The sequence below is a fragment of the Bombina bombina genome, chromosome 7 (genome assembly GCF_027579735.1).
Source record: "Bombina bombina isolate aBomBom1 chromosome 7, aBomBom1.pri, whole genome shotgun sequence".
NCBI classification, from domain to species: Eukaryota; Metazoa; Chordata; class Amphibia; order Anura; family Bombinatoridae; genus Bombina; species Bombina bombina.
This window is the reverse complement of record NC_069505.1, coordinates 226889726-226910263: the sequence shown is the minus strand read 5'-3', so window position 1 is coordinate 226910263 and position 20538 is coordinate 226889726. Positions and strand designations below refer to the sequence as shown.

The 20538-nt window shown below is 40.4% G+C and overlaps 1 protein-coding gene across 4 annotated transcripts in view; it reads left to right on the top strand.

The window, feature by feature from the left end:
* Positions 1-20538, top strand: part of PLEKHA7 (pleckstrin homology domain containing A7) — a 918161-nt gene that overhangs the window by 842506 nt on the left and 55117 nt on the right. For all 4 annotated transcript variants that reach the window (XM_053720631.1, XM_053720632.1, XM_053720630.1 and 1 more), the window contains one exon: positions 14265-14398. In XM_053720631.1, coding sequence (XP_053576606.1) covers positions 14265-14398 — 134 coding nt within the window. The remainder of the gene's footprint in view (positions 1-14264; positions 14399-20538) is intronic.

The window sequence follows — 20538 nt, the reverse complement described above, 5'->3', positions numbered from 1 at the left end:
TCCATGAGGCCCACCCTTTTTTTGTGGTGGTTATGATTTTTTTGTATAAAGCACAATTATTCCAATTCCTTATTTTATATGCTTCGCACTTTTTCTTATCACCCCACTTCTTGGCTATTCGTTAAACTGATTTGTGGGTGTGGTGAGGGGTGTATTTATAGGCATTTTAAGGTTTGGGAAACTTTGCCCCTCCTGGTAGGAATGTATATCCCATACGTCACTAGCTCATGGACTCTTGTTAATATGAAAGAAATGAATTTATCAGGTAAGTTCTTACATAAATTATGTTTTTCGTTTACCAACACCCTGCGCGCGTGAGGTTTGTCTGTACACCCTGCGCGCGTGAGGTTTGCCTGTACACCCTGCGCGCGTGAGGTTTGCCTGTACACCCTGCGCGCGTGAGGTTTGCCTGTACACCCTGCGCGCGTGAGGTTTGCCTGTACACCCTGCGCGCGTGAGGTTTGCCTGTACACCCTGCGCGCGTGAGGTTTGCCTGTACACCCTGCGCGCGTGAGGTTTGCCTGTACACCCTGCGCGCGTGAGGTTTGCCTGTACACCCTGCGCGCGTGAGGTTTGCCTGTACACCCTGCGCGCGTGAGGTTTGCCTGTACACCCTGCGCGCGTGAGGTTTGCCTGTACACCCTGCGCGCGTGAGGTTTGCCTGTACACCCTGCGCGCGTGAGGTTTGCCTGTACACCCTGCGCGCGTGAGGTTTGCCTGTACACCCTGCGCGCGTGAGGTTTGCCTGTACACCCTGCGCGCGTGAGGTTTGCCTGTACACCCTGCGCGCGTGAGGTTTGCCTGTACACCCTGCGCGCGTGAGGTTTGCCTGTACACCCTGCGCGCGTGAGGTTTGCCTGTACACCCTGCGCGCGTGAGGTTTGCCTGTACACCCTGCGCGCGTGAGGTTTGCCTGTACACCCTGCGCGCGTGAGGTTTGCCTGTACACCCTGCGCGCGTGAGGTTTGCCTGTACACCCTGCGCGCGTGAGGTTTGCCTGTACACCCTGCGCGCGTGAGGTTTGCCTGTACACCCTGCGCGCGTGAGGTTTGCCTGTACACCCTGCGCGCGTGAGGTTTGCCTGTACACCCTGCGCGCGTGAGGTTTGCCTGTACACCCTGCGCGCGTGAGGTTTGCCTGTACACCCTGCGCGCGTGAGGTTTGCCTGTACACCCTGCGCGCGTGAGGTTTGCCTGTACACCCTGCGCGCGTGAGGTTTGCCTGTACACCCTGCGCGCGTATGAGGTTTGCCTGTACACCCTGCGCGCGTATGAGGTTTGCCTGTACACCCTGCGCGCGTATGAGGTTTGCCTGTACACCCTGCGCGCGTATGAGGTTTGCCTGTACACCCTGCGCGCGTATGAGGTTTGCCTGTACACCCTGCGCGCGTATGAGGTTTGCCTGTACACCCTGCGCGCGTATGAGGTTTGCCTGTACACCCTGCGCGCGTATGAGGTTTGCCTGTACACCCTGCGCGCGTATGAGGTTTGCCTGTACACCCTGCGCGCGTATGAGGTTTGCCTGTACACCCTGCGCGCGTATGAGGTTTGCCTGTACACCCTGCGCGCGTATGAGGTTTGCCTGTACACCCTGCGCGCGTATGAGGTTTGCCTGTACACCCTGCGCGCGTATGAGGTTTGCCTGTACACCCTGCGCGCGTATGAGGTTTGCCTGTACACCCTGCGCGCGTATGAGGTTTGCCTGTACACCCTGCGCGCGTATGAGGTTTGCCTGTACACCCTGCGCGCGTATGAGGTTTGCCTGTACACCCTGCGCGCGTATGAGGTTTGCCTGTACACCCTGCGCGCGTATGAGGTTTGCCTGTACACCCTGCGCGCGTATGAGGTTTGCCTGTACACCCTGCGCGCCTGTGAGGTTTGCCTGTACACCCTGCGCGCCTGTGAGGTTTGCCTGTACACCCTGCGCGCCTGTGAGGTTTGCCTGTACACCCTGCGCGCCTGTGAGGTTTGCCTGTACACCCTGCGCGCCTGTGAGGTTTGCCTGTACACCCTGCGCGCCTGTGAGGTTTGCCTGTACACCCTGCGCGCCTGTGAGGTTTGCCTGTACACCCTGCGCGCCTGTGAGGTTTGCCTGTACACCCTGCGCGCCTGTGAGGTTTGCCTGTACACCCTGCGCGTAGTGCGCCTGTGAGGTTTGCCTGTACACCCTGCGCGTAGTGCGCCTGTGAGGTTTGCCTGTACACCCTGCGCGTAGTGCGCCTGTGAGGTTTGCCTGTACACCCTGCGCGTAGTGCGCCTGTGAGGTTTGCCTGTACACCCTGAATGTGTCAGGTTTGTCTGTACGCCCTGCGCGCGTGAGGTTTGTCTGTACGCCCTGCGCGCGTGAGGTTTGTCTGTACGCCCTGCGCGCGTGAGCTTTGTCTGTACGCCCTGCGCGCGTGAGCTTTGTCTGTACGCCCTGCGCGCGTGAGCTTTGTCTGTACGCCCTGCGCGCGCGAGGTTTGTCTGTACGCCCTGCGCGCGCAAGGTTTGTCTGTACGCCCTGCACGTTAATATAATCTTGCCTCAAAATATAAAAGCTGCCTCAGCATTGAAACCAGGGCACAACACAAGCTGATTCTCATTCCTAGTGTTATTTAGGGTCCCGTGAAGCCCCTTGGTGTTCTCAGCCAGTGCTGCGGTTAGCAAAGTAAATCAATTACTTTCTGCTTTCATAGATAAGTGGATTAGGGCCCCCATGTTCTGTTCTGACAGCTTTGATTAGTTTTTCAGCTAAAACAGGGAGTGACTTTCAGCATCACATACACAAGATATAGTTCTTTGTAAACAGCTTGCAATACACAGTGTTAAAGGAACATGAAACTCAAAACTGAACTCCCCAAAAATAAATGAAATAATGAAAATTAAACCCTTATTGTAAGATACATGGATTGTTTTGCTTTTGCTATATAATAGTTGCTGTTAAATATATACTTATCTCATCCTCCCTAATAAGGCCAAAAAACTAATTCTGTAAGTGAAGTTTGCTGCAAAGCGCCTGAAGCGACTGCATATTGTACCTCTCTTGTTGTCACCAGTTAAAGGGACAAAGTACTTAAGCAAGCAGCAGATAAAATGCAGGAATACTGTTTAAAAGGGGCTGGGCTCTCTTCCACCCCGAACTGGGAGGTTGATTTATTCTGATTCCTCTTATTTGCATGGCTTTTTATATCTAACCATTACTGCAGTATTGACATTTCAGTATAGATGGCTGTGGCTGTTTCAATAAGCAAAATAAGCTATTTCAAATAACAAAATAGAGATAAATTTTAAGCAATGTAATACACTCCAGCATGTAAAATGGATCACTGGGAACACATTACAGTGCACTTAAGATTAACTGTAAATGAGTTTGTGCACTGTTCTAAGCAATCACTGGTGGTATATGAAGTTGGTTTGTGCAATTCACAGTATACTTAAGTACAGAGCCTCAGCTCCAGACACTCTAGGGAGCAGGGGACAATTTCTAAAGCACAATCAAGCAAAATAATCAGTGTACGTTGTAATTTAGTTGAAATATTTGTTTCATTACACTTCACTAAACATTTTATATAAACAGTTCAAGCTGTGTAATGCCCCTTGTAACAGTGGGAATCTATTGTTTTAATTGCACATGAATAATCTCTGGTTGTTTAGTGGTGATAACTCCGTGCACCCTGACCGCCGGTTGTGAGAAATGCCGGTAGCCCTCAGGTTACACCAGAATTCTGTTCCTGGAGGAGCAGTTGTAAAAAATAAATGGGTGCAAAATCAACCCAGTTATACAATTTACATCAATAGGAAGTATATGAGTTGGGTTCCAGGCCCCTCTCTAATGTAATATATTATTTTATAACTTATTATATGTGTTATTTTATAATATTATATTTAAAGCCCTGATAATGAATACTGTGAATGTTAAAACGGCTAAATAAAAAATGTTTTATGCTTGTGAGGGGTCATTATCCATCAATAAGGCAGTGTAGAGTTCAGTTTATCAGCCGGTGGACAGTGAGTTTTTTTTTCTTTGTTGCACATAAAAAGGACAGTAACAGTTTAATGCACATAGACACATACACTTCCTGTATCAATAGAAAAAGGACAGCATATAAAAGTATTTTACTAGGTTACTGCTGGTTTAGGTGCATGATAGCAATCTTGTTACAGTTCACTATACTGGCCCTTTAAGAAAGTGAATGACACACTACTCTCATGTGATATACACAGTGCTGTACTCTAAGTGCAGATGGCAAATCTTGTGTTTTCAGCTAAGTAGCCTGCACTATTGTAAAACAGTGCAAAACGAGGGCTGCCTTATGTAGGCAAGAACCTTACAAAAACTGATATAGTAAAAGTTATTGATTTACTTATTAAAGACTCAACATACCCTGTATATGTGCTGGTATTTAATTACATGTAATGCCAGTATACAACATTTAAGAGTTTCAGATTATAAACATGTTGCTAGTAAACCATTTTAGTATTTTTAATTAGAATTTAAAAAAGCTTTTAATGATGTCAGTTTTTCATTTAAAGGGACAGTCAACACCAGAGTTTCTGTTGTTTTAAAAGATAGATAATCCCTTAATCACCAATTCCCCAGTTTTGCATAACCAACACAGTTATAATTATACAGGTTTTACCTCTGTAATTACCTTGTATCTAAGCCTCAGCAGACTGCCCCCTTATTTCAGTTCTTTTGACAGACTTGCATTTTAGCCAATCAGAGCTGTCTCCATGGTAAATTCACGTGCATGAGCTCAATGTTATCTATATGAAACACGTGAACTAATGCCCTCTAGTGGTGAAAAATTATCAAAATGCATTTAGATTAGAGGCGGCCTTCAAGGTCTAAGAAATTAGCATATGAACATCCTAGGTTTAGCTTTCAACTAAGAATACCAAGAGAACAAAGCAAAATTGGTGATAAAAGTAAATTGGAAAGGTGTTTAAAATCACATGCTCTATTTGAAACATTAAAGTTTTTTTTTTAAGTTGACTGTCACTTTAATGTCTGGAATAGTATAGTGCTTATACTAGTTACACTTTAACAATAACACCAGTGCCATCTAGTGGATAAATTGCAGTTAAGCATGCATATGAAATACTTATTCATTTTATTTTGAAATTATTTACTTAACCCAATATTTTCATGTTAATTAAGGTAAAAATAGATGGTTCCACAATAATTTTGATTTCTCTTTGCTTATTATCAGGATCAAACAGTGTTTCTTTCATTATGTGAATGTGTCATTAAATTTGTCATAAGCACTAAGTATTGAAGCTCAAAAATAGGTTTTACCATCAAAGAATATATTTTCATTGTTTATTTTGTCCCTTTTACTGAAATTTAACTCTGAAAATTGTGGTGTTTTCAATTCTAAGAATACATCATACTTTACAAGCCTAACCAGGCTGCATTCCTGTCTCTCATTGGCCTCAGTAGAAGTGATCAGATACAGCAAAACAATGGGAGTTTTGCTAACAAAATGACTGTGACAAGCCATATCAATTTCCAGTATAAAGTGTGGAATGCAGCAAATGAGATGTTACTGTATTTAGAAATGTTTCACATTCAGTCGGCATGTTATTTTATTGCAAGACTTCATGTTTTTATGTCCTTTTACGTACTATTAAACTTAAGCAAAATCATATGTCATTTCTTCCTTTTGCATTAATAAAAAAAATTGTTTCCTGTCACATTACAGACCATTCCTCTTTTCTGCATTGCAAATTCTTTGCTGGTTTCAAAACAAATCTGTTGTCAGAAGTGGGTTGTTTACAGGCATGGATAGTTTCTGTGTATAAATTTGGTTTCTTTTATTCTTACATGTGACTCAAAACAGAACCGGATTGGCCTACCGGGATATTTCCTGGTGGGCAGCCGAAGGGCCACATCAGCTGAGGTAGGATGCAGCCATGGATCGACCACTGGCAGCCAAGTTTAAAGGGGCATTAAACACTAAATAAATGCTAGATAGATAGATGCATTCAAAGAAAAGATTAGTCTGAGAATAACATGTAGATGTATTTTATAAAGTTTGATTAGCTGTTTAAATATTGATAAAATAAGTGTAAAGTTTTAGTGCCTATAAAACAATGGGAGCTGCCATGTTGTAACTTAGGTTACCTTCTCTGCTCTGGCCAATTAGGGACAGTTATAAATAGGTCACTAGAGTGTGCAGCCAATGACGGTTTGGAATATAAGTGTTCTTCACTTACATTTCTAACAGGAACTGAAAGCTCATAATTTCACTGGAAAAGGGGACAAAATAAATAGTGAAAGTATATTGCAGAGTTTTTTTTATATATACAGATGGCCCTCGGTTTACAACGGTTCAATTTACACTGTTTCAGAATAACAACCTTTCCCAGTCTTGTGAATGCTATTGAAAAGCATTGAGAAGCAGTGCATTTATTAAAATAGCCAGTAGATGGAGCTGTCCGCTTGTGTTGCAGCAAAGCCAAGCAAGCTGAAATTGATCAGTTTAACCAGACCTGAGGTATCGAGCAGATTTCAAAGGAACAAGATCTTCCTGTCTATAAATCAGTCCAGATTGAAATGCATAGAAAGAACTGTTTGCAGACAAATGCAAGTTAAGTCTGTGTTGTGTGATTATTTTATTAGGTTTATAATGCTGTTTAGCAAATGTTTTTGATCATTTAACTTATTTTAATTATATATTCTTTGTTGTGTGATTATTTTATTAGGTTTATAATGCTGTTTAGCATTTAAAGTCTTCATTTCAAAGCTTTAAAAATAATGTATTAGGTGTTACTTATGACAATTTTGAGAGGGGCCTGGAACCTAATTCCCTCACTTACCATTGACTTACATTATAAACTGGGTTTCAATTTACAACTGTTTCAATTTGCAACCATTCCTTCTGGAACCTAAACCCGGCATAAACCGAGGGCTACCTGTATACAATTTATTATTTTTTATTATAATCTCAAAGTGTTTAATGTCCCTTTAAGGGCTGCGGGCCATGCCGGATTGGCCCGCCGGGATACCGAGACTTTTCCCGAGGGGGAAACTGTGGCCAGTCTTTAAACATTTTCAGGGCTAGTCTGATTTCCCAGTCTGACCCTGGCTGTGGGGGGATGGTTCAGAGCTGCATCCACACCTTGTATGGAGGCCACTGTCTGGGGTATGTCTGAGCTGAGGAAGTTCACTGAGAGACCTTTGCATGCACAGTGTATCTATCAGGGCCGTTCCACTGCAGGCAAGTTAAGGGCCTGCTGGGGGGACCAGGCCGTATCTGTATCTTGGCTGCTGCTCCTTGATGGAATAATAATTCTGCAGGCAAAGCCAGGGCTGGGGGGGATAAGTACTGGCCGGGCCCCATCTTGCAAGGCTGCTAAAAGGCAAGTTTTAGAGCTAGAGACTGCAGTGCCACTGCCAGCCACAGGGTGCGGTGAAAAGGGCACTAGGTACTCAACTGAATATAGAGCTGCTTTTTATACTGGGTCCAGTCCTGGTTCAAAATGTAATAAAAATGTATATCAATGGCATTTAGTGTTTGTTGTCAGTGATAGTTCAATACCTGGTCTGATCTCTGTGTCTCTTTAACAAACCCAACGTGTTTCATTCCGGCTAAATTGCCAACAATGTGTTTTAAATTTTGTAGTAAGTTCACTAGTATATGTTATGTGTAGATGGATAGATAAATAGACAGAGACGATAGATAAATCAGATTGATAGACAAAAAGACAAGATATAGTAGATAGGTACAGTAGATAGATACAGCAGATACTGTATATAGAGAAAGAGATATCTGATACACAGAGAGATAAAGAGATATATTATACATAGAAAGATACAATAGAGAGATAAAGAGATATATTATACATAGAAAGATACAGTAGAGAGATAAAGAGATATATTATACATAGAGAGATACATAGAAAGATACAGTAGAGAGATAAAGAGATATATGATACATAGAGAGATACAGTAGATAATTAGATACAATAGAGATATATAATACATAGAGAGAGAGATATGATACATAGATACAGTAGAGAGATACAGTAGATAATTAGATACAATAGATATGATACATAGATAGATATGATACATAGAGAGATATATGATACATAGAGAGATATATGATACATAGAGAGATATATGATACATAGATAGAGAGAGAGAGATATGATACATAGATAGAGGGATATATGATACATAGAGAGATATATGATACATAGAGATATATGATACATAGAGAGATATATGATACATAGATAGAGAGAGAGAGATATGATACAGAGAGAGATACAGTAGATAGATACAATAGAGATATATGATACATAGAGAGATACAATAGATAGAGATATGGTACATAGATAGAGATATGGTACATAGATAGAGATATGATACATAGAGAGATATGATACATAGAGAGATACAATAGATAGAGATATATGATACATAGAGAGATGATACATAGAGAGATACAGTAGATAATTAGATACAATAGAGCTATATGATACATAGAGAGAGATATGATACATAGAGAGATACAGTAGATAATTAGATACAATAGAGCTATATGATACATAGAGAGAGATATGATACATAGAGAGATACAGTAGATAATTAGATACAATAGAGCTATATGATACACAGAGAGAGATATGATACATAGAGAGATACAGTAGATAATTAGATACAATAGAGATATATGATACATAGAGAGATACAATAGATAGAGATATGATACATAGAGAGATGCAGTAGATAATTAGATACAATAGAGCTATATGATACATAGAGAGAGATATGATACATAGAGAGATACAGTAGATAATTAGATACAATAGAGATATATGATACATAGAGAGATACAATAGATAGAGATATGATACATAGAGAGATACAGTAGATAATTAGATACAATAGAGATATATGATACATAGAGAGATACAATAGATAGAGATATGATACATAGAGAGATACAGTAGATAATTAGATACAATAGAGAGATATGATACATAGAGAGATACAGTAGAGAGATAAAGAGATATACATAGAGAGATACAATTGATAATTAGATACAATAGATAGAGGGACATATGATACATAGATAGATAGAGGGACATATTATACATAGATAGATTGAGTGATATATGATACATAGATAGATACAGGGATATATGATACATAGATAGATAGAGGGACATATGATACATAGATAGATAGAGGGATATATGATACATAGATAGATACAGGGATCTATGATACATAGATAGAGAGATATATGATACATAGAGAGATATATGATATATAGAGAGATATATGATACATAGAGAGATATATGATACATAGATAGAGGGATATATGATACATAGATAGAGGGATACATGATACATAGAGATATATGATACATAGATAGATAGATAAATAGAGGGATATATGATACATAGATAGAGAGAGATATGATACATAGATAGAGGGATATATGATACATAGAGAGAAAGAGAGATATATGATACATAGAGAGAGATATGATACATAGATAGATAGAGAGATATATGATACATAGAGAGATATATGATACATAGATAGATTGATAGATAGAGGGATGTATGATACACAGAGAGATATGATACATAGATAGATAGATAGATAGATAGATAGAGGGATATATGATACATAGAGAGATATATGATACATAGATAGATAGAGATATATGATACATAGAGAGATACAGTAGATAGTTAGATACAATAGAGATATATGATACATAGAGAGATACAATAGATAGAGATATAATACATAGATATGATACATAGATATAAGATACATAGATAGATATATGATATAGATATATGATACATAGAGAGATACAATAGATAGAGATATATGATACATAGAGAGATACAGTAGATAATTAGATACAATAGAGCTATATGATACATAGAGAGAGAGATAGAGATATGATACATAGAGAGATACAGTAGATAATTAGATACAATAGAGATATATGATACATAGAGAAATACAATAGATAGAGATATGATACATAGATAGAGGGATATATGGCACATAGATAGAGATATGATACATAGATAGAGGGATATATGATACATAGAGGAATATATGATACATAGAGAGATATATGATACATAGATAGATAGAGAGATATATGATACATAGAGAGATACAGTAGACAGATACAATAGAGATATATGATACATAGAGGGATATATGATAATACATAGAGAGAGAGAGATATGATACATAGAGAGATACAGTAGATAGAGATATGATACATAGAGAGATACAATAGATAGAGATATGATACATAGATAGATAGAGATATGATACATAGAGAGATACAGTAGATAATTAGATACAATAGAGATATATGATACGTAGATACAGTAGAGAGATAAAGAGATATATTATACATAGAGAGATACAGTTGATAATTAGATACAATAGATAGAGATATATGATACATAGATAGATATTGGGATATATGATACATAGATAGATAGAGGGATACATGATACATATATAGATAGAGGGATAAATGATACATAGAGAGATAGATATATCATACATAGAGAGAGAGATTTATGATACATAGATAGATAGAGGGATATATGATACATAGAGGGATACATGATACATAGATAGAGGGATATATGATACATAGAGGGATATATGATACATAGATAGATAGAGAGATATATGATACATATATAGATAGAGGGATAAATGATACATAGAGAGATAGATATATCATACATAGATAGAGGGATATATGATACATAGATAGAGGGATATATTATACATAGATAGAGGGATATATGATACATAGAGGGATATATGATACATAGATAGAGGGATATATGATACATAGAGGGATATATGATACATAGAGGGATATATGATACATAGAGAGAGGGATATATGATACATAGAGATATATGATACATAGATAGAGATATATGATACATATATAGATAGAGGGATATATGATACATAGATAGAGGGATATATGATACATAGATAGAGGGATATATGATACATAGAGAGATATGATACATAGATAGAGATTTATGATACATATATAGATAGAGGGATATATGATATATAGAGGGATATATGATACATAGAGGGATATATGATACATAGATAGAGGGATATATGATACATAGATAGAGGGATATATGATACATATAGATATATGATATATAGATAGAGGGATATATGATACATAGATACATATATCATATATAGATAGAGAGAGAGATATATGATAGATAGAGGGATATATGATACATAGAGGGATATATGATACATAGGGGGTATATGATACATAGAGGGATATATGATACATAGAGAGAGGGATATATGATACATATAGAGATATGATAGATAGATAGATAGATAGATAGATAGATAGATAGAGATATATGATACATAGATAGAGGGATATATGATACATAGAGGGATAAATGATACATAGATAGAGAGAGAGATATATGATACATAGAGGGATGCATGATACATAGAGGGATATATGATTCATAGAGAGAGGGATATATGATACATAGATAGAGAGAGATATGATAGATAGATACAGTAGATAGAGGTATATATAGTACATAGATAGATAGATAGATAGATAGATAGATAGATAGAGGGATATATGATACATAGAGAGAGAGAGATATTGTCAGGGTTTTTTCCCTGATCTGTTTGCCATGTGCTGCTGGCAGCCATTTTACTCACCTCTCTTGCTGACTCTGGTGCATACTGTGTGATGCTGCTCATTTCCTGCACTTCCTTTTATGGCCAGACTGGTGTACATCATCCATGTGAGACAGGATGCAGTCTCAGAATTGTGATGTCATCACTTATTATTTAAAGGGCCCCTGTTCAGTATGCTTTGCCCTTGCGTTGTCTGACCTGTTTATGAGAGCTCCTGTGTATTACCTGGCTGTCTGATGTCCCTCCTGGTTCCTGATCTCTGGCTTGTTCCGGACTCTGCTTTTCTCCTTGTTCCTGATTCCGGCTCGTCTGACTATTCGCTTTGGCTCCTGACTCGGCTCGTCTGACTACCAGTTCTGGTTTTGATTCCTAGCTTGTTATTTGACTTGTGGACTTTTTATTATTTTTTGCTATTGATAAAGGTGTGATTATTTTTGCACTTCTTACCTCAGTCTGATTCCTGGCACCCTAAAATGTCACATTGCATTCCCTTGAAGAAGCTGCCTACCGCTCAGGAACTTGCTTTAATTTTCACCCTGGAGGTCTTCCGTTTACATGGGTTACCCAAGGAGATAGTGTCGGACCGGGGTAGCCAGTTTGTCTCCAGATTTTGGTGTTCCTTTTGTGCTCAAATGGGCATCCAGCTTTCCTTCTCCTCGGCATATCACCCTAAATCCAATGGGGCTGCGGAACGGTCTAATCAAGCTCTGGAACAGTTCCTCTGTTGCTATGTCTCAGAGCACCACAATAATTGGTCTGAAATGTTACCTTGGGCAGAGTTTGCTCGTAATAGTGCTATTAATGCTTCCTCCAAGTTATCCCCATTTATGGCTAATTATGGGTTTCAACCATCCTTGTTGACCGATTCATTCATGTCTCAGGGTATTCCGGCTTTGGAGGAGCATCTCCGGCAACTCCGTTCCACGTGGGTGCCGATTCAGGATTGCTTTCATCGTTCTATGCAGCGCCAAAAGTTCCAAGCTGATTGTAGGTGTCTGCCCGCGCAGAGTTTGGCTGTCCTCCCGCAACTTGAATAAACTGGCTCCCCGTTATGTTGGTCCTTTTCTAATACTCCGACGGGTCAAACCTGTGGCCTACGCTCTTGACCTTCCTCCTGCAATGCGCATCTCCAATGTTTTTCATGTCTCCCTCTTGAAACCATTGGTTTGTAATCGGTTTACCACTGTGTTGCCTCGTCCCTGCCCTATCTTTGTTGACAACCATGAGGAGTATGAGGTCAGCAGCATTATTGACTCTCGTATGTCCAGGGGCCGCGTACAGTATTTGGTTCACTGGAGGGGCTATGGTCTGGAGGAGCGTTCATGGGTTCCCTCCTCTGATGTTCATGCTCCCGCCCTCCTCCGTGCCTTCCATGCCCATTTCCCCAATAAGCCTTTTGTCCTCCCGCAGAGGAGGGGTCGTTGAGGGGAGGGTACTGTCAGGGTTTTTTCCCTGATCTGTTTGCCATGTGCTGCTGGCAGCCATTTTACTCACCTCTCTTGCTGACTCTGGTGCATACTGTGTGATGCTGCTCATTTCCTGCACTTCCTTTTATGGCCAGACTGGTGTACATCATCCGTGTGAGACAGGATGCAGTCTCAGAATTGTGATGGCATCACATATTATTTAAAAAGCCTCTGTTCAGTATGCTTTGCCCTTGCATTGTCTCAGACCTGTTTATGAGAGCTCCTGTGTATTACCTGGCTGTCTGACATCCCTCCTGGTTTCTGATCTCTGGCTTGTTCCTGACTCTGCTGTTCTCCTTGTTCCTGATTCTGGCTCGTCTGACTATTCACTTTGGCTCCTGACTCGACTCGTCTGACTACCAGTTCTGGTTTTGATTCCTGGTTTGTTATTTGACTTGTGTACTTTTTATTATTTTTTGCTATTAATAAAGGTGTGATTATTTTTGCACTTCTTGTCTCAGTCTGATTCCTGGCACCCTGACAGATATGATACATAGATAGAGGGATATATGATACATAGATAAAGAGAGAAATATATGATACATAGATAGAGAGATATATGATACATAGACAGATACAGTAGATAATTAGATACAATAGAGATATATGATACATAGATAGATAGAGATATATGATACATAGACAGATACAGTAGATAATTAGATACAATAGATAGAGGTGTATGATACATAGATATATGATACATAGACAGATACAGTAGATAATTAGATACAATAGATAGAGGTGTATGATACATAGATATATGATACATAGACAGATACAGTAGATAATTAGATACAATAGATAGAGGTATATGATACATAGATAGATATATGATACATAGACAGATACAGTAGATAATTAGATACAATAGAGATATATGATACATAGAGAGATACAGTAGATAGATATTGGGTTATGAACGCGGAATTGGAACTATATAAACATAGGAACTGACATAATAAATTTATACACTATAGTATGTGCAAACCTTTCATTTACATCTGAATTAAAAGGACTTGTCACACATCATATAATGTTAGAAAAATCTCATGTGGGCAGTTACTTGACCTTCTTTTTATCTGTCCATAGCTGTCTATGCCTGATAAGGTGACAATTCCAGAGCGCTACGTTGAGCTGGAGCCAGAGGAACCTCTCACCACAGAAGAATTAGAGGCCAGATACCGTAAAGTGGAAAAGATAAAAAATATTCTGGCTAAGTCAAGGTCAGTGTTACAGCATCCACTGTGTGTTATTTTGTATATATGTATTGTAAGGGACAGAAAACTCTATTGTGCATATAAAAGAACATACTTTTTTTGTTGTTGATTTTTTTTTTTTTTTTTTTTTTAAAACAACCGACTTTATTCAGTTACATTTTCTGATAAGGAAACGAATGAAGAGCTTTCAGAATAATAGAATAACAAAACTAGAAGTAATCTTTATAAAGTATACTCTTATACGGTCATAATAATACATATGGTAAAATATTAAACAGAAAAATACAATAAAGCAAAACACATAAACCAAATTAACCAGTTTACACTCTCCACTAAAGTACAATGGGGCCTATCTATCAAGCTCCGAAGGGAGCTTGTGGGCCAGAAACAGCAGAATCAGCAGTTATGAAGCAGCCGTCACAAAGACCGCTGTTCCATAACTTGTCCGCCTGCTCTGAGCAGACGGACAGACATCGCCGGAAATCAACCCGATTGAGTACGATCGGGTTGATTGACACCTCCTGCTGGCGGCCGATTGGCCGCGAGTCTGCAGGGGGCAGCGTTGCACCAGTAGCTCTTGTGAGCTGCTAGTGCAATGCTGAATACGGAGAGCGTATTGCTCTCCGTATTCAGCGAGGTCTGGCGGACCTGATATCCTGTCTCTAATATCCTGATAGTATTACTAGTGTGTTCCCCCCCCCCCCCATATTTATTCTTCTTCCAGGTACATATTAGGCTCAGATATAGAAGAAAAGCCTCTCCCCTGAATGTATTGGTCCCATGTATGTAACATGTTGGTGTATATTTCCATCTTAGAATTTTTATTATACAAGTATTTCTCCAACTCCATAAACTGATAGGGATGGGACCTTTTTACTCCTCCAGTTTTTGGCTATTAAATATTTAGCACTATTAGTCATAATATAAAATAATTTGAGATAGGGTTTTGTTCAGCAATCATAATAATTGTTTGTCTATTTTTTATTTTAACATTTTAACCTTTTTCATGCAAAAAGTATTTTAAGTTAAAGCTATTTTGAAACAGGAAGTGCAACCAGTCCTTAAGGACTGATTGCTAATTAGCTAATATGCAGATTTCCCACTGCTTTATTGTTGGACAGTAACACACCTCACAAGTATAAACTCCAAAAAAGTTTTCTTTTATAAAGGTGGTGAAAGTACACGATCCATTACTCCTGGGATTTATACTTCTGGCCACCAGGAGGCGGCAAGAATCCCAAAACTCCAAGAGCCCTTAAAACCCTTCCCCCCTCACTGGAAACTAGTTTTTTCTTTGCCTTTTCAGGTGGAAGCTGCTCCAGGTGTTTGAAGCCCAAATTTCCCATCATAGAGCTATTGTCTGGACAGTGGGATGTCTTTGGAGTATGGTTAGTGGCACAAGAACACTCTATGGGAGTTAGCCACAAGCTTGCCATAGGTGTCACAGGGACTGGCCCTAGCTGTCTCCTGTTGGTTCAACATTATACTAAATATATATTTAGATCCCCTTTTTTATTAGTGCATGTCGGATTGACTGCAAGCGTCGTTTCTTTTGCATGTCTTTTTTTTGTGTGTGCTCTTTCTTGGATAGCGCGTGCTGGCATATGCGCATGTCCACTTCTATTTTGAGTCTTTAATTAGCATGCGTTGGCTTTATGTGCGCATTGGCTTTTTCACTCTCTTATTCTTATACGCTCATCGTGTGTCATGGTTTTTGAGCGCACTTTGTTTTTCGTACTCTTCGTCTCTTGTCCACGTCTGTGTGAACCACTACAATGTGTGGCCTGTTGTTGTGGCAGCGCTCATCTGATACTGTTTGGATATTTAATGCTCCTGACGTTTGCTTAAACCTCTGGTGAGTGGGTACGATTTCATTACTTCCAAGAGATGCTTTATTTACTCTGCATGTATTGCTATGTTTACATCATTGTCTGTTTTTTTATTTTCTCATTACCTGCCTGTTTTCCTTTTCATTATGAAGCATACTGTTTCTTCCCCTTCTTCTGTTAATACTAGTAGGTCAGAAGCTGGATCTTTTGAACACTTTTCTTCTAGTATAAAGTGTATTTCTTCTGTTATGTGTGATCAGTCCACGGGTCATCATTACTTCTGGGATATAACTCCTCCCCAACAGGAAATGCAAGAGGATTCACCCAGCAGAGCTGCATATAGCTCCTCCCCTCTACGTCAGTCCCAGTCATTCTCTTGCACCCAACGACTAGATAGGATGTGTGAGAGGACTATGGTGATTATACTTAGTTTTTATGACTTCAATCAAAAGTTTGTTATTTTAAAATAGCACCGGAGCGTGTTATTACTTCTCTGGCAGAGTTTGAGGAAGAATCTGTCAGAGTTTTTTACTATGATTTTAACCGGAGTAGTTAAGATCATATTGCTGTTCTCGGCCATCTGAGGGAGGTAAAGGCTTCAGATCAGGGGACAGCGGGCAGAGGAATCTGCATTGAGGTATGTAGCAGTTTTTATTTTCTGAATGGAATTGATGAGAAAATCCTGCCATACCGTTAAAATGACATGTATGTATACACTTCAGTATTCTGGGGATGGTATTTCACCGGAACTACTCTGTTAAAGGTCACTAATCCTTTTTAATAACTATTTATCATGTTAAACGTTTTTGCTGGAATGTAGAATCGTTTACATTGCTGAGGTACTGTGTGAATAAATATTTGGGCATTATTTTCCACTTGGCAGTTTTTTTGATTTATTTGTGACAGTTTCGTTTCTCTTCACTGCTGTGTGGGAGAGGGAGGGGCCGTTTTTGGCGCTCTTTGCTACGCATCAAAAAATACCAGTCAGTTACTTTTATTTTTCCTGCATGATCCGGTTCATCTCTGATAGATCTCAGGGGTCTTCAAACTTCTTTGAAGGGAGGTAAATTCTCTCAGCAGAGCTGTGAGAATTCTTATAGTGACTGTGAATAAAAACGTTGCTTTGTATTTTTTATGTCAAATTTAATTATTGTTATTTTACTAATGGGAACAAACCTTTGCTAAAAGTTTTGTTGTTTTAAAGTTTGATGCTATAACTGTTTTTCAGTTCACTATTTCAACTGTCATTTAATCGTTAGTACCTCTTTGAGGCACAGTACGTTTTTTGCTAAAAAAGATTATAACCAAGTTGTAAGTTTTTTGCTAGTGTGTTAAACATGTCTGACTCAGAGGAAGATATCTGTGTCATTTGTTCCAATGCCAAGGTGGAGCCCAATAGAAATTTATGTACTAACTGTATTGATGCTACTTTAAATAAAAGTCAATCTGTACAATGTGAACAAATTTCACCAAACAGCGAGGGGAGAGTTATGCCGACTAACTCGCCTCACGCGGCAGTACCTGCATCTCCCGCCCGGGAGGTGCGTGATATTTTGGCGCCTAGTACATCTGGGCGGCCATTACAGATAACATTACAAGATATGGCTACTGTTATGACTGAAGTTTTGTCTAAATTACCAGAACTAAGAGGCAAGCGTGATCACTCTGGGGTGAGAACAGAGTGCGCTGACAATGCTAGGGCCATGTCTGATACTGCGTCACAGCTCGCAGAGCATGAGGACGGAGAGCTTCATTCTGTGGGTGACGGTTCTGATCCAAACAGATTGGACTCAGATATTTCAAATTTTAAATTTAAATTGGAGAACCTCCGTGTATTACTAGGGGAGGTCTTAGCAGCTCTCAACGATTGTAACACCGTTGCAATACCAGAGAAACTGTGTAGGTTGGATAAATACTTTGCGGTACCCGGCGAGTACTGACGTTTTTCCTATACCTAAGAGACTAACTGAAATTGTTACTAAGGAGTGGGATAGACCCGGTGTGCCGTTCTCACCCCCTCCAATATTTAGAAAGATGTTTCCAATAGACGCCACCACTCGGGACTTATGGCAAACGGTCCCCAAGGTGGAGGGAGCAGTTTCTACTTTAGCTAAGCGTACCACTATCCCGGTGGAGGATAGCTGTGCTTTCTCAGATCCAATGGATAAAAAATTAGAGGGTTACCTTAAGAAAATGTTTGTTCAACAAGGTTTTATATTACAACCCCTTGCATGTATCGCGCCGATTACGGCTGCGGCAGCATTTTGGATTGAGTCGCTTGAAGAGAACCTTAGTTCATCTACGCTAGACGACATTACGGACAGGCTTAGAGTCCTTAAACTAGCTAATTCCTTCATTTCGGAGGCCGTAGTACATTTAACCAAACTTACGGCTAAGAACTCAGGATTCGCCATACAGGCACGTAGGGCGCTGTGGCTAAAATCCTGGTCAGCTGATGTTACTTCTAAGTCCAAATTACTTAATATACCTTTCAAGGGGCAGTCTTTATTTGGGCCCGGTTTGAAAGAGATTATCGCTGACATTACAGGAGGTAAGGGCCACGCCCTACCTCAAGACAAAGCCAAAGCTAAGGCTAGACAGTCTAATTTTCGTCCCTTTCGGAACTTTAAAACAGGAGCAGCATCAACCTCCACTGCACCAAAACAGGAAGGAGCTGTTGCTCGTTACAGGCAAGGCTGGAAGCCTAACCAGTCCTGGAACAAGAGCAAGCAGGCCAGGAAACCTGCTGCTGCCCCAAAGACAGCATGAACCGAGAGCCCCCGATCCGGGACCGGATCTAGTGGGGGGCAGACTCTCTCTCTTCGCCCAGGCCTGGGCAAGAGATGTTCAGGATCCCTGGGCTCTAGAGATCATATCGCAGGGATACCTTCTAGACTTCAAATTATCTCCCCCAAGAGGGAGATTTCATCTGTCAAGGTTGTCAACAAACCAGATAAAGAAAGAAGCGTTTCTACGCTGCGTACAAGATCTGTTATTAATGGGAGTGATCCATCCGGTTCCGCGGTCGGAACAAGGACAAGGGTTCTACTCAAACCTGTTTGTGGTTCACAAAAAAGAGGGAACTTTCAGGCCAATCTTAGATTTAAAGACTCTAAACAAATTCCTAAGAGTTCCATCGTTCAAAATGGAAACTATTCGGACAATCTTACCCATGATCCAAGAGGGTCAGTACATGACCACAGTGGATTTAAAGGATGCTTACCTTCACATACCGATCCACAAAGATCATCACCGGTATCTAAGGTTTGCCTTCTTAGACAGGCACTACCAGTTTGTAGCTCTTCCATTCGGATTGGCTACGGCTCCAAGAATCTTCACAAAGGTTCTGGGTGCCCTTCTAGCGGTACTAAGACCGCGAGGGATTTCGGTAGCTCCGTACCTAGACGACATTCTAATTCAAGCTTCAAGCTTTCAAACTGCCAAGTCTCATACAGAGTTAGTTCTGGCATTTCTAAGGTCGCATGGATGGAAAGTGAACGAAAAGAAGAGTTCTCTCTTTCCTCTCACAAGAGTTCCATTCTTGGGGACTCTTATAGATTCTGTAGAAATGAAGATTTACCTGACAGAAGACAGGTTAACAAAGCTTCAAAATGCATGCCGCGTCCTTCATTCCATTCAACACCCGTCAGTAGCTCAATGCATGGAGGTGATCGGCTTAATGGTAGCGGCAATGGACATAGTACCTTTTGCACGCCTACACCTCAGACCGCTGCAATTATGCATGCTAAGTCAGTGGAATGGGGATTACTCAGATTTGTCCCCTACTCTGAATCTGAATCAAGAGACCAGAAATTCTCTTCTATGGTGGCTTTATCGGCCACACCTGTCCAGGGGGATGCCATTCAGCAGGCCAGACTGGACAATTGTAACAACAGACGCCAGCCTACTAGGTTGGGGCGCTGTCTGGAATTCTCTGAAGGCTCAGGGACTATGGAATCAGGAGGAGAGTCTCCTTCCAATAAACATTCTGGAATTGAGAGCAGTTCTCAATGCCCTTCTGGCTTGGCCCCAGTTAACAACTCGGGGGTTCATCAGGTTTCAGTCGGACAACATCACGACTGTAGCTTACATCAACCATCAGGGAGGGACAAGAAGCTCCCTAGCAATGATGGAAGTATCAAAGATAATTCGCTGGGCAGAGTCTCACTCTTGCCACCTGTCAGCAATCCACATCCCGGGAGTGGAGAACTGGGAGGCGGATTTCTTGAGTCGCCAGACTTTTCATCCGGGGGAGTGGGAACTTCATCCGGAGGTCTTTGCCCAAATACTTCGACGTTGGGGCAAACCAGAGATAGA